The sequence below is a fragment of the Chironomus tepperi genome, unplaced genomic scaffold, assembly GCF_022539635.2.
Source record: "Chironomus tepperi strain 1889 unplaced genomic scaffold, CSIRO-AGI_Ctep_v1 contig_309, whole genome shotgun sequence".
Classification (NCBI taxonomy): Eukaryota; Metazoa; Arthropoda; class Insecta; order Diptera; family Chironomidae; genus Chironomus; species Chironomus tepperi.
The window spans coordinates 3181351-3196855 of record NW_027226431.1 but is presented as its reverse complement, the minus strand read 5'-3'; the positions used below and the strand labels follow the sequence as shown (position 1 = coordinate 3196855).

Here is a 15505-nt window from a genome sequence, read left to right as displayed (position 1 = left end):
AGACAGCTAGTCAATAGCCTCGAATGTCAAAAATCACCAGTCGAATTGTTACAAATATTTTCGATGAGATGTGTTAAATTTTCATCAAAATTCATCAAGATGTCTTTGAATACCTGCAGATACTGGAAATTTTTCCACAAAGCGGAATAAAGACCAAAATAGCTAAAACCAGACGCGATCTACTTAGTAAGTGCCAATTGAATGATCTTGTCAACTGTCCGGTCTTCGTTAGAACATATCTGACTCTAATTATATTGAGAACTTGATCGTCGGTTAGACAAAATCTCAACCTGTGCCGATGCTCTTTAAATTCAAGAAGATTTCATAATAGGGAACAATGACCTCAAATCCTCAATTTTGCAATAAGATTAAACCTCAAACTAAGTAATTGTTTTTTATTCAATATTCTTTTAATCATCAACATAAACAACAAAGTGTCACTAAAATGTGAGTGAAATACAACAACAAAATTTACCATTCTTTTAAACATAACAAGAACTTTTTTTCAACTAATTTTATCCTTATAGGAACAAAAGATTTCGTGTGGGAATTTCCAACAATTTTTATTTAGCCTCTCCTCAATCTAAACTTTTTTGTGTCTCAGTTCACAAAATAAAATTTTCTTCACAACTTAACAACAATTCATTTCTCATTCCAAGTTACTTCCTTTAAATTCAATTACTTGTACTCGTCTATAACTGAAGCTAAATGCATAGCTTATGTGGCAATGTGCTTCCATTTCATTAGAAATGATTATTTTATGTCTAAAAGTTATACTTGGATAAAAAGTCGAGTATGAAAAAAACTTTTATTGCGTTTCAGCTTTTTCCAATTCACGATATTCCAAATTCTTCTCTTCAATGTCGCCGAGTAGCTTCTTCTGCTTTTCCAGCAATCTCAATTCACTTGGCTTTAGAATTCCTCGTAGAATTGTATCATAAGATATGTTCAAGCCTGTCTTCTTCATCTTTTCATATAATCTCCAGCATTCCTAAAGGACAATCATAACTTTATATCATCATATTTTTCCTACAATTTGCTTTTTACCTCCTCGCGTGGCTGTGTCAGTAAATCCTGAGATCTTTTCTCTTCAGACGTTCCATTAAAAAGTTTCGTTTTAGTTTTTGGCTTCTCTTTAATTATGGTCGTCTCTTCTTGTGGTTGATTTGAAGTGTACAAATCATTTTCATTCTTTGGTGCTTGCTGCTGCTCTTCAGTACTGTAATAAATTCATTAAATGACACTTTATTAGTATGAATTGAAACATTAAAGAACTGAACTTTATCCTACTAGACATTCCTTAGGAATTTTCAAAGGTTTTCGGAAGTCTCAGTTTTTGACAATTTTTTGAGACCGTGACCGAGTTCGAGGATGGGACTGAGACCAGAGTTGGCATTACACGATAGTGGAGGCGCTTTTTGGAGTTCGGACTCCAAAAGTCCGTTGTGAGATAAATCAAGAATTGAGTAGGTATGTTAGAATGCCTCACTTTGATAAAACCAAGAGTTATCTGTAGGATTCAGAATTTTAAGTCTAATTTCGATTCTAGGTCAAAATACAAGCTTATCTTTAAGGTCTAATAAAAGTTTTATACAGTACCCAATTTATAAACCAAGTTTCATGACTAAATCAGTGAAATAAAATTCCAATATTACCTGACTTGAAAGTAAGCCCAAGACCTTTGAGTAATAAAGTCCTAACTCTACCAAATATTTCTCATAATATGTACCTTTTAAATGGATTTGTCTGTATATTCCCAAAGATAATAATTGAAATATCTTTGAATGATGTTATCATTCCGTATAATTGGTAAGTTTGTCCTTAGCTAATATACAGCTTATACTGAAACTGTGCATAATTACAGATCATGCTTCATAATTTTTGCCAAAAATTTCTATCAGAAAACTTGAATTATTGATGTAATAAAAAAATATTTTTAGTCTTCCTGCATAAATGCGCCATCTATGTAAAATTGGTGCTTTTTGACAAAAAATTATGATCATTTTTGTGGTAATTGGCACAGCTTATGTTTAAATATAAATTTAGATGGTGACAATAATCATACAGAAAATCAATGTCGATCAAAGAGTCTGGTAACACTCGGAATTACATAAAATATTATGATCCACAATGCTCTACATATGTTATTAGGGAATAATCTAGTCTTTATGAATTCAGGTTTGGTAAAAGCTTCTTAAAAATTAGCTTTACGAAGCCCCGGTTACTAGAAGGTCCTTTCAAAGGCGAAAATTTACTTACAAGGCGAGTACCTTAGGGGATTTGTTGAGATTGGACTCATTCTTTGATTTAAAATCCTCAAAAATTTCTGGTTAAACGCTCAATACCCACCTATTATTGCTACTGGTGCTGCTGTTATTATTATTATTTGTGTTCATATAAAGATTACAAATTTCTTGACCAAATAAATTCCGTGTGTTTCTCATTCGACCTGCGAATGGAACCACAGAGTTCCTGCGAATATTATATCCATCCTTTCCAATAAGGGCTCCTGCCAACTGCGAATCGTCTTCTTGGAATGACACTAAAAATGTAGACAAACTTTATGATTAGTACAAAAGGTTTTCTTAGAGACAGAGGTGCTTGATATGGAGTAGATAAGGCAATGCATCAGCTGATTTTCTTAAAAAATCAAATACTTTACCAGTTTTACGCAGCATCGACCGAATTCTCGGTGCATCATTCTTGATGATAGTTTGTGGTGTTGGAAGTTCCTTTTCTTTGTCCTTATCCTTCTCACCTTCTTTTTCCGAGTCACTTTCACCTGAATTGATCATCGACACAAGCGTTTCAATTCCGATTTGATCACATCCCAATATTGTACGTGATCGCATCTGTTGTGGTGGAGGCTTTTTTGTTGTACCTTTAGGGACAAGTAAAGCGTTCTTCATATCCTCCAATTCTTCAGCATACTCGTCTGGTGACTCGTCAATATCCTTGTCCCTATTGAGTGTTAAATTGACTCTAAATTTTTGTCATGCATGATTTCATGATTTTTTTTTGGATTAATGCATTTTTAAAATGTTTGCGTGACGAATGAAAGAGCAAAAAGTATGCAGTTTGAAATGAATAAGCGATGACAGAAAAATATAAAATTATACATAAAAATAAGTTAAAGAAAAATTCAATAAATTTGATTTAAAAAAAATGAAGAATTGCTACTTTTTTGCAGTCTTTTTAAAATGATGAATTAAAGCCAATGAGTAAAGCACCTGAGTTACTTTTAAGGTAGTATCATGAACTTCCACGCTGTTATAAAATGATAAAAATTTGCAGTTTTGTGGACAATTTACAGCAGGATAGGTACAATAAATTGGAATAATATCCCGAACTGTACACGGATAGTAATATTATGACTGATTTTAGAAAGGAGTCCTGAGTGGAGCAGGTTACGATTAGTCAATACTCAAAGCCTTCAACTCTGGTGACAGAGTTTGTCAACTTTGTCACTTATCACCCAAATTGTCCGTCACCCGCTCCCAACGGAATACTATGCATAGTGAATAATTCTAGAAAAATTGAGATTTATTGAAGCATAGTTTGAGCTGCACTGTCCTAGGATATACAATTGTCGTGTCATTGTTTTCTCAGTCTCCTAAATACATATGGACATTTCATTTAACCTCAAAAGTTCAATCTGTGCTATGCCTCACTTGATTGTTCAACTAAATTGTCCTTAATAAGCAATCCCTATTTTCAGCGTGGAAGTCAATAATTTTAAATCGTTTTCGTGTTTCCGTTCAATAATTTTCACTTACCTTATAACCTTTTTCTTTCTCACTTTTCTCTTGTTTTTTGAGTCGTCTGTATTAACAATATTTATTGGACGAATTGGGGCACTCATAATTCGTCTGCTTGCTGAAAATTGTGCACGTCGAGAACTTGCTGATAATCTACCGTTCGCTGAACTTGACGATGTTTCGATGTTTGCTGTATTTGAATTTTTCAATGCAACATTTGTTGATGATGATGATGATGATGTTGGAGGCTTATGCTGCACATATGCGTTGGCGGACATGAAAGAAATTACAATGCATTATTTACGTCACAAAATATCCTTGACATTGCACTAAACTTGAACAAGAAATTGTTCTCATGTCATGTGAATAATCGTGAATCTAAATATATGCTGTACATTATATACATTTAAAAAGGTGTTACGTGAGCATTACGTGTAAACACAAAGTTTTTTAAATGAAATGTTCTATAGTGTCGCTACATGTCAGCCCAAATGACAGCCCTTTTATTTCATGCAATGTGAAATTGTAAAACTTTAGTTCAAGACGATTTCTTTATCATGTCGAGAACTTAAATGAGCTTTTATTCAGGACTTTATTTGCAGCACAACTACTTTAAATGCGAAAGCATTGTTACCTTTTTCTAGGAAATGAAAGAAGTTACTTAAAATGAAATTTTATGTAAAAATAAAAAGTTAGTATTTATGGCGGAATGATTTGAGACTCGACACTCGTAAGCGAATTAAATGGATGGATATAAATCCATGAGATTGATGGTCATTAACATGATGATCTGTAAGTCGCAAGCTTAATCTGGATGATTTATCTAGAGTTTATGCTAGGTTTACAGGAATATAAGCTAATTAAATAATTTGTGAATTTTCGACAATTCGTACCAATTTTATTCCACCGGGAATCACAACTGTAAATCCAATATCCTGTTGTAGAACAATTTGTTCTCGAAATATTAGAAAGTGAAAATTGACGATTTCCCTCTTATGCTCTAATAAAAAATGAATTAAATGTTTTTTGGCACATTCCAGCTCCCATACACATATTATCATAAATAGATCATCACTAAATGTTTTCATTTTCACAAAATTTTCATACAAGATGTCAGAATTTGTTAAATCAATACAGAAAATTTGATATGAGCTTATATGTAGGATGTCAATCTATGCTTTTGCATTTCATCGGGGTTGTTTACGGCTTATTAATTGAAAATTTGAAGAATTTGGAATTGAATTTCATGACATTTAAATTGAAATTTTATTTAAACATTCCAGCATGTTTCAAATTTCCATTAAATATGGAAAAACGCATATTAGTAATTTTTCGAATTATGTATTGCTATAATGCCTAGTCATATAGACACATAGTAAATTAAAAATCGGTAAAAATCCAATTTTCATGTGTCAAAGTTAAGGAAACACAACATGTGCTTTATTCTTAGAAGGTATATAATTTATGGCTGATTTGAATTTTGTGGTTGAGCAAACCCCAAGAATTTCTTTATCTAGATCAAAATAAATAGTTAGCTATCGAATATTTTGGTTTGATTATAAGGGGAAGTTATTTCGGAAGTTCTACGAGAGGTCTGACTTGCATAACGTAACAAGTGAATGGCCTCAAAAGAACAACAAATGGATTTGTCTATGATCTTGCAAAATTTTGTATTTGACTAGTTAGTTTTTCTGACATCCAAAGCAATAACAATGAAATCATATCTGGTTCAAAATGACATTCATTGTTTAAAAAGTACCTAGAAAGTACATATCATTGAAATGGCCAAAAAACAGACACCAGCTTGACGCTGTTTTCAGGCTAGATCAGATGACAGATTTGCAGATCAGAGTCAAGTCGTTCGGAGGTCATATTTTAGGCTATTTATTTGCCATGTTCCTTCTTTGGTAAAACACTTCTATTCTTATATTTTCATGTAAATATCACGTAGAGCACAAATAACAGAGAAGATCCAAAATATGGTGTGGGACGCACTATGTTTTTCCTTTATGTTAAACTAAAATTTAATCTGATTTGATCACTAGCCTTACTCTTGACTGGTACCAAATTTTCGACTTTTCTGGTTCCTAAGCACAAACTATCTAGACTCCTAAATTGTATTTTATGAAATCGAGAAAATCGCAAAAAATCGAACCGAATTTTTCATAATAACAGTAGTCTTGACATTAAGTCCTTCTCGAACTTTGAGCTACTTATTAAATGCAAAAATGAAGGCAAAAAAGGTTTAAATTATGTATAACTTGAATGTTGCAAAAATGAATGACTTCCAAAACAAATTGGTGCCTCTATTTATTTCATTATCCTCAATAAAATAGACACAAATTTTTATTCCATGAAAATGAAGTTCATGAGCGAATATCAAGCCATAAGAAATGATTGTACATAGCTTACTATTAATAATCAATGACTTAGTTTTAGACAATCCATTCCAAAGAAAATGACGTTATTGAATTTTAAATACTTTTGCGATCTGTTGGCACTAGGCAAATTGCATCCAAAATGAATGAGAATTTATTTCAGGCAGTTTCTAAGATCAAACGAAATCTCTGCAAAAAGTTATTGCTAAACTTTCATCAAATCATAAATTTCCCTCAATACTAACTTTTGTATTTTTAGGCATCTGCTTTCGATTAGTCCAAAATTAAATTAGTGAAAAAATTCGCACACACAAAAAAAAGCACCAAAAATTTCTAAGAATGTAAATAAAAAGTAGTAAATGAGTAAATCTCTTAAAACAGTACAATCTTCTTTCCACAGTCACAGATTTAACTATCCGAAAATTCACAGAAATTAAATTCAAGCAGCTAGTCGCTTTGAATCAATTATTACAAATGTGAAAATTTCAAAGGCTTGAAAACATGAAAAAATATGAAAAATCATAAAGAAAATGGGGACCGTACATGGATGACGTCACGGAATAAATTGGTTTATGAACCTTTCTTACAGGCTGCAATATGCATTAATAGGGAGAAATAGAATTTTTTTGGATGGAGATAATACTTTAAAGGGATGAACGAGAACAAATGAAGCGTTTTATACGTTTCGTTTCTAGGCTATTAATAGTTAAACAAATGAAGATTCGCCAGATTTCTCGCACAATGATATTGAAAACCCTTACTTTACAGAGATCCCGGGGATCTGTATATCTTAATTGAAATGCTGTTCAAACCGGTACCAAGCTGATAGTTCATTGAGAACCAAGAAGCAGCTGTGTTCTTATTTCGGTAGTTTTACTAAAGTATCAACTAGATTCTCAAAGATAGAAATTTGAGTACGAGAGGCTCCGTTCAAACGTATATCTTTGGATTCGTAGAATCATATCTTGGATTCCATCGGCTACAAATCAATTCTCTTATTGCGATATCAAATATTCTAGGGACAATCTGGAGCTTCTTATCTCCAGCTTATTACCCAGTTGACAACAAAACATAACAGTTAGTCCATACAAATGGCACGCGGCTTGAAAAAGTCGGTCTGTGACTTCGAACCCGTGCTAGAGTCATGCTGGTCTAAGAGCCCCATTTTCTCTATTTTAACGCCGTGAACGTTTTGACCAAAAGTTATGGCATATTGTTAGATATCATTTACAAACAACCCCAATATCCTTTGTTATGTAAAACACCAACATGGAATGCATAGAAATAAAAAATTGGAGCATGGATAGGCTTAAATTTGTATATATTGGTAACAATTCATTCAGCATGTCAAATAAAAAAATATTTTTATGTTTTGCAAACTTTTCCATTTCTTTTGTGCTGAAAACAGCTGTTGAATAAAGTTAAACTTAACTTTTCTTCATGGCATGTCTTAACTTATTCTTCCTTACATTCTTTGAACTTTTTATGAGACAGATTTAAGGAGTATGTAAGAAAAAAAATATTGAAAATGAAGCATTTACAGTCAGAATCGATGAATAAACTCTATTGACACAGTTTTGGAAATCGACAGCCACTAATACACATGTATGAGCATATGGGTGGCATAACATACTGCTGTTTAGTGTCATAAATGCAAATGAACACCTTTTTCCGTTTTCGTTGTTATTCTAAACAACTTTTCCCTATGCTTATTTTCCATTTTTTTGTTCCGCGTTGATTTGGTAACGAATTTTTAATTTATTTTCTGTACTTTCCCTTTCGTACTCAAAAATTGCGCCTAATCGAACTATTAGATTGTACCATAATCAAAAAACAGATGCTGTTGGTGAGGCGTTTGGAAATAGAAATCCATTCAATAGTAAGCAGCACATGCAATAAACACACTATAGATTGAGTATTGAGTAAAGTAAGATAAAATTTGTAGGGGTGTGGATCGAGACTTGTTACTATGGGTTGTTGCAGCTGATAGAAGGTACAAAATATGGTGGAATTGACCTTAAATATATCAAATAAATTTGATGTGAATTTTATGCAGGAAATGAAAATCATTTTGTCTTGAAGGTTAGGGGTAAGAGTCAATTTATTTTTTCTGGGGGATTTTATTTATAGTTTGTAGTCAAACATGTGCCACAAGCTTGGCCTACCCGCTGGAGCCTGATCCCTCAAACATGAAGCGAAGCTTGGCCTAACAAAGGAGCCTGATCCCTCAAACATGTGCCAAGCGAAGCTTGTTATACCCTAGCCTGAACCCTCATACATGTGCCAAGCGAAGCTTTTGTTACAGAAGGAGCCTGATCCCTCAAACATTTGCCAAGCGAAGCGGCCTACCCGCTGTTCTTGAACCCTCATATGTGCCAAGCGAAGCTTGGCCTACCCGCTGAGTCTGATCCCAAACATGTGCCAAGCGAAGCTTGGCCTATTATCTGGAGCCTAGTCCTCAAACATACCAAGCGAAGCTTGCTCACCCGTGGAGCCTGATTCCTCAAACATGTGCCAAGCGAAGCTAACCCGGGAGCCTGATCCCTCAAACATTGCCAAGCGAATTCCCACCCGCTGGAGCCTGATCCAAACATTTGCTCAAGCGAAGCACCTACCCGTGGAGCCTGAACCCTCATACATGTGCCAAGCGAAGCTTGGCCTACCCCTGGAGCCTGATTCCTCAAACATTTGCAAAAGCTTGGCCTATCCGCTGGAGTCTGATTCCTCAAACATGTGCAAGCGATTGGCCTATCCGCTGGAGCCTGATTCCTCAAACATGTGCCAAGCGACTCCTACCGCTGGAGCCTGATTCCTCAAACATGTGCCAAGCGAAGCTCCTACCCGCTGTGATTCCTCAAACATGTGCCAAGCGAAGCTTGGCCTACCCGCTGGAGCCTGATCCCTCAAACATGTGCCAAGCGAAGCTTGCCCTGGAGCCTGATCCCTCAAACATTTGCCAAGCGAAGCTTGGCCTACCCGCTGGAGCCTGAACCCTCATACATGTGCCAAGCGAAGCTTAGCCTACCCGCTGGAGCCTGATTCCTCAAACATTTACCAATCGAAGCTTGGCCTATCCGCTGGAGCCTGATTCCTCAAACATTTGCCAAGCGAAGCTTGGACTACCCGCTGGAGCCTGAACCCTCATACATGTGCCAAGCGAAGCTTGGCCTACCCGCTGGAGCCTGATTCCTCAAACATTTGCCAAGCGAAGCTTGGCCTATCCACTGGATTTCCTCAAATGTGCCAAGCGAAGCTTTACGCTGGAGCCTGATCCCTCAAACATGTGCCAAGCGAAGCTTGCACCCGGTAGGCAGCCTGATTCCTCAAACATTTGCCAAGCGAAGCTATGTAGGAGCCTGATTCCTCAAACATTTGCCAAGCGAAGCTTGGCCTACTCACGAGACTTTTTATGGGACGGTGTGAATATATCCGCATTGGGTTTCTACCCGATACACTAGTTTATTTTCTGTACTTTCCCTTTCGTACTCAAAAATTGCGCCTAATCGAACTATTAGATTGTACTGCATGTGCTGTTTGGAAATAGAAATCCATTCAATAGTTTAGCACATGCAATACTATAGATTGAGTATATTGAGTAAAGTAAGATAAAATTTGTAGGGGTGTGGATCGAGACTTGTTACTATGGGTTGTTGCAGCTGATAGGCAAGGTACAAAATATGGTGGAATTGACCTTAAATATATCAAATAAATTTGATGTGAATTTTATGCAGGAAATGAAAATCATTTTGTCTTGAAGGTTAGGGGTAAGAGTCAATTTATTTTTTTGGGGGATTTTATTTATAGTTTGTAGTCATACACAGTCACAACCTTGAATATAATCAGTTTATGAAGCGTCTTTTATGTTGCTTACAAAGGTAAGTGTGCTTTATTATTGTGGTTAATAAAAATTGTTATATTCTGCTTGGAATTTTAGAAGAAACTTTTGTTCAGAAGGGATTTAAAACTATGTCTTGTGATCGAGTGTAAAGTACTTGACTAATATTAACGGTCATGATCATCCCAAACGATCAAGTGACATTTTTTTACATTATCTTATTATTGTCTAGTCCGGTAAATACCTAACACAAATGCTCAAATACGAGAGAATAAAATGTTCGTGACATCGACGTTGCTCGGTCAATTCAATGCTGAGGAAACACTGTTGCTCTGGCTAGCACTTTTTCGCCTTTTTAACGCAATGAGCCTTAAGTGGATAAGTGTCTTAAGCCTTAAAAATTTTCTAGACCTCAAAATTTATTTTTTTTACGGGTCATGGGATTCCGCTTCATCCGGCTTATATAAATCTCTGACCCACTCTCGTCTGGATACAAAATTCAGTTGCTCAGGATCATAAGCTGTTTATTTCAGCTTCAATTTTTAATATTTTCTTGATATAATATTTCAGAATGCAATCACTTTGATCGCCAATTCCCATACACAATGTTACCAGCATGAACTAAGCTTAACTATCTACATAAATGAACAACAAACTTGTTACATCTCAGCGATGTTACTGCTAGCAAATTCAAAGCACAAATTCTAATCGAGGCATCTAAAAAATTTCATTAAGCTTTGAATAGGCACAATAAATATTAATGAACATGATGGCATTTAAGGCTTTAATGAAAGCTATAAGAAGGAATTTCATTTTCATATCGTGAAAATATTTCGCTCAGTGATTAAATTTATGGATGATAGAGAAGGCACAGGTAGGCAGAGAATATAAAAAATATAGAAATATGTAGCAGCAACTTAGAATACCGTGAATGTCATAGAAATGGAAAAATTTTCCGCAAATCGTAAAAGACAGTAAAGCGTCATGGAGAGGAAGAACCTTGAATTGAAGCTCCGATTCCGTGCATATATTCAGTAAATTTAAGCCACAGTCAATAAATAACAGAAAAATAAATTTTTGGGTTTTGTGATAAATTGATTTTCTCGAAGAGCTTTAATGCCAAAAATATTCTCTGTGCTGGATTTCCCCGACACAAAAATTTCGGATATGCTGAAAACTTAATAATATCGAATTGATGTGAAATTGCAAATAAATTGATTGAATATCCATGTTTTTGCACTGTGATTGCTTAAGTGAAAGGAATTATGGAAGTGCTTGACTTTTGAAGCTTTTGCGATAAGCTTTTTATGTAGTTTCGATCTCTACCAGTCACTTAATGATATCTTTCGATTTATTGAAAATATTACTGCTGATTATCTCTCAATAAAATGCTGTTTACGATAATAGAGACAATCGGAATCAATGCATGCTAAGGATAAAGATTAAAGAAATATCGGAAATTGTTCATTAGAACTAAACATGACATGCAGCATGAAATGAACTTTGATTTAATCACTTTGGAATGATATCTGTGTTAATAGCATAAACCAGTAATAGGCAAACTATGTGCCGCGACACACTGCTATGCAGTTTCGACCATTGCTAACCATGAAGACTAGCCGTGCCAGACAAAAGATTGTCCACCACTGCCTTAAACCAAAGAGGTGGTTTTGTAGTTTAAAACCCTCATGAGGTGATTTTGTCCAAAAATTTTTGATAGCCAGGACCACGGCCGAAACAGCATGTAGTTCAAGGCATGATCATTAGTTTGCCGCGGAAAACTGTTTGGATTACAGTGCTATTAAAGAATGAAATTTTTAAATAAAGACTCTTCAAAGGCAGGCTTTGCCTCTGGAGTGACCATTCAAATTCTAACTAAAGGAAATGAATTTTCAAAACTATAGCTAAGAAACTATTACTAAGCATTCTAAGAAAATTGAGTTATTTAACAATTATAGCGTAGGAAATGAAAATTCATGAACAATTTTTCAATGTGATTTTTGAGTTGTCATGCAGACATGATTATTAACAGAACACGTCATTGCTTCGTCAGGGTAGTGTTTTAATACTTAAATAAATAGTGTTCGATCAAAGGCTGAAGTTTTGCATTAAGATATCGACAAATTTTCGAGATGGAGATCGGGACCGAGATTATAAGGAGTGATAAATTGTGAAATTTTTAACAGCCTAGTAAGAGATTGCATTTGTGGTGTCTGAGGATAGTGAAATCTGGGAAATTGAGCGATTTGCTAGAACTAGTCATTTACTGGATATTAACTTGCTTTTAATTAGTTATATCTTATTTCTGTCTATTCAAATTAGACAGTGGTTAACAACCTCTTTTTTTCGGAATTTAATTATAAGCCTCGAACGAAGCCACACATGTCATACGGTTCATTACATTCCTAAATTCATGGCATACGGTTCATGATACACGAGTATGCATCGTCTCAAATATCTTTGTGACTCTACTTTGGCGTGGTTTCAAAACCCATAAGAACACGGTCTCTCAAACATTCTATAGAGTGCTGTCGACATGATATAGATTCGCAGAGCGCTCACGTGTTTACAGCAATATAAATTTATAGAAAGAGAGTGTTAGAGGAAATAAAGCTCAAATTTTTGCTCGTGTGATTTCAAAAGCTCATCAAAAAAGCTTTCAACAGAAATAAACTAAAAATTGAGAATTAGCCAAAAATAAAAAAAGAATCTTTAAATAGAGTTTAATAATTGATTCCAAACATTGTTACCTAGCATTTACAAATAATGAACTTCAAAAATAAAAATGTCAATTTTATATCCAACAAATAAACAACTCAATTAAAGCTCTAAAAGTTGTATTGCACCCCAATGCATTTAAATATAAATTTTCGTGATGATTAAAGCATATTGATAAGCACAGATGAATAATTATGATAAGCAAATTAAATCGAGGTGTCAAAAGTGAAAATTTTAAATTACTTCTGTGCACACAAAATGGAATTAAAGTAAAAAAAAGTGCAACTTTTATCACACATGATAAATTGTAATTAAAGTACTTGCACGAAACAGACATTTACACTCACAGTGGTTTGAGGTGCTGCCTCATTATCACTATATCCATCATCCTGTACATCATGTGACAAGAATATATTTATGTTGATCTTGTCCTTAGCCTTAACAGCTGTTTGTTCACTCGTAGCACTCTTCATTGTTTTTAAACAATTATTTATTAGGTCTTGACTGTACATACAGCACAACAGCATATATAGAACATGAGAAATTTATGAATGAATAGGAGTAAAAAGGAAGAAATTATATCGTTAAGGAACAAGGCAATAAATGTAAAATAAATGAGAAAATACACGCTTTATCACGCACTTAATATCTCATCGTAAATCCACACATTTAGGTCAAATTGGAACTTACTTGGTTATAGTATTATTGCCACTTGCACGCTTTTTAATCGCGTTGCTTTCTGCAATCCTCAAACTTGATTCATTTACTTGCCACAATAAACTATTTAAATCTGTTGGTGCGGAACTACTTGAAGCGTGCTTCAAGCTCGACGTTACATGATCGACTGATAATTGTTTACGAAGAATTCTTTTATTACTACTGTGGCTGTCACTTGCCTTATGATGTCGCATGCTAGACATTTTCTTAACACGAAACAAATTTTTTCCTTAATGCTATATATCCTTTTGTTGTGTGTATGAGTAGCTGTATTATGTAGTTTATTCATAAATTTGTTTAGTCAAATACATCCATGACTTTATTGCAATTCAATATTTTGTTGTTGTATACAAACTTTTCATATTTATGCAAATCTTTCTTTCTTGGATATCCATTGCTATTATTGTATATTTCTATTATTTTCGCAAAAGCACACACGCAAAAGCTCCTATGCTGCTTATTTTTATTTCAAAACAAATTTTGAATGGAATTAAATTATGATTTGGAAAGTTTATCCACATTCAGTCACACACAGATCAATGCCCTCACTTCTTCAACTAAAACCGTTCTGTGCAGCACAAATGGAAGCAATATTATTCCTAATAAAGTTGATTCTATACTACTCTATAGCACAATGTTGGGAATTGGATTTTTTTTTTATTTCCTTTTTTGTAAAAAAAATTCTATTAACACAAAGTTTCCACCTGCTATATATGTCGATATATAGTCAACATATCGGGGAAAATCCCTTAAAAAACATAATTTTTTGGATGTAATTTTGTAGAATAATGTGAGTTGAATGATGCAGTTTGTCTGGCTGTTTTTTGTATACTTCTAGGTAGTTTCATACGGAATGGAAAATTTTGTTGAAATGGCTAATTTTCAACGAAAAGCTTTTAGTCAGATTTGACAGGTTACACGTTCAAGTTCAATTTTTAACTAGTTCAAGTTCAAAAAAATTTAAATTTTTGAAAACCGTTAAATTTTTAACATTTTGAAGGTCTTCAAATTTTGAAAACCGGTACAAATTTGAATCTAAATTGCCGAAAATCGAGAACTTTTGAAAACCGTTGAGAATAATTTTTAAAATCCATTGAATATTTAAAGTTTAAAAAAACCAGTTGGATCAAATTTTGTAAGGTCACTTGGTGATTTAAATTTTTTAAAACCGTTGAAGTCTCAATACATTGGAATACAATGAAAAATTCAAATTTTTGAAGACCGTTAAAAATTCAAAACGTAGAAAATCGCCAAAATTTTAAGTTTTTTAAAGCCGTTACAAAGCAATAATCAGAAAATTTCACATAAAACTGCGTCTACAGAAAGTCCTTTCTCACAACAATACTTCAATACTTCCTTAAATATTCCCATTTCTCCTGAATGAATGGAAAATGAATGAAAAACGGTTTTATCGTAAAAAATTAACTGCACGATCACTTCATTTCTCACTAACATTAAGGCACTAAATTAAATTTACTATAAAAGAACTTCGATTCATGATTAATTTAAAGTAACAAGAGATAAGAAACAATTATTACGCCTCTATAAAAGAATTAAGAGAAAAATTTTCTACAACATAATAAATAAAACTCGTGGAAATTCTGACCGAATTTCTTTTCTTCTTTTTTTTTGTGTGCTGTAACCAGACACAAAAAAATTATTACGTTGAAACCATAGCAATGAACAAAAGTTTTGTTTATTCGCGGATTAATTTCCATAAAATTTGAATGAAATGGAAAGAAAAGAAATGTTTATTTGATAAGAAAATGATGTGATTCTGTCCCATTTCGCAAATTTGATATTTATCGATTCTTATTATAGGATACAATGACTTTTCATGTAAATGAATTATGATACTTTCTTATAAAGCTGCATAATCGGTCAATTACAGAATTTTGCAATAAAATCATCATAAAATATAATTGACGATCGCTATCCTTCTGGTACAGATTGTTCAATTTCCATATTTATTATAAATTTAGCGTACTTTTTTGAAAAGCTTATAAGATTGCTTTGTCTACAATGTTCTATCTGTTTGAAATAAATAACGACCAATTTAAAATTTAAATAAATTTTGATCAAAATTTTCAGATAATACG

The 15505-nt window shown here is 33.7% G+C and overlaps 1 protein-coding gene across 1 annotated transcript; it reads right to left on the bottom strand.

The window, feature by feature from the left end:
* Positions 1–422: 422 nt before the first annotated feature.
* LOC139092749 (uncharacterized) lies at positions 423–13602 on the bottom strand. The gene is made up of 7 exons (XM_070643283.1): positions 13380–13602; positions 13037–13193; positions 3777–4012; positions 2663–2961; positions 2350–2542; positions 1048–1219; positions 423–991 (listed from the first exon to the last, which is right to left on the bottom strand). Exons 1-7 carry the CDS (start codon positions 13598–13600, stop codon positions 809–811), a joined length of 1461 nt encoding a protein of 486 aa, XP_070499384.1. The 5' UTR covers positions 13601–13602; the 3' UTR covers positions 423–808.
* Between the last annotated feature and the right edge of the window lie 1903 nt (positions 13603–15505).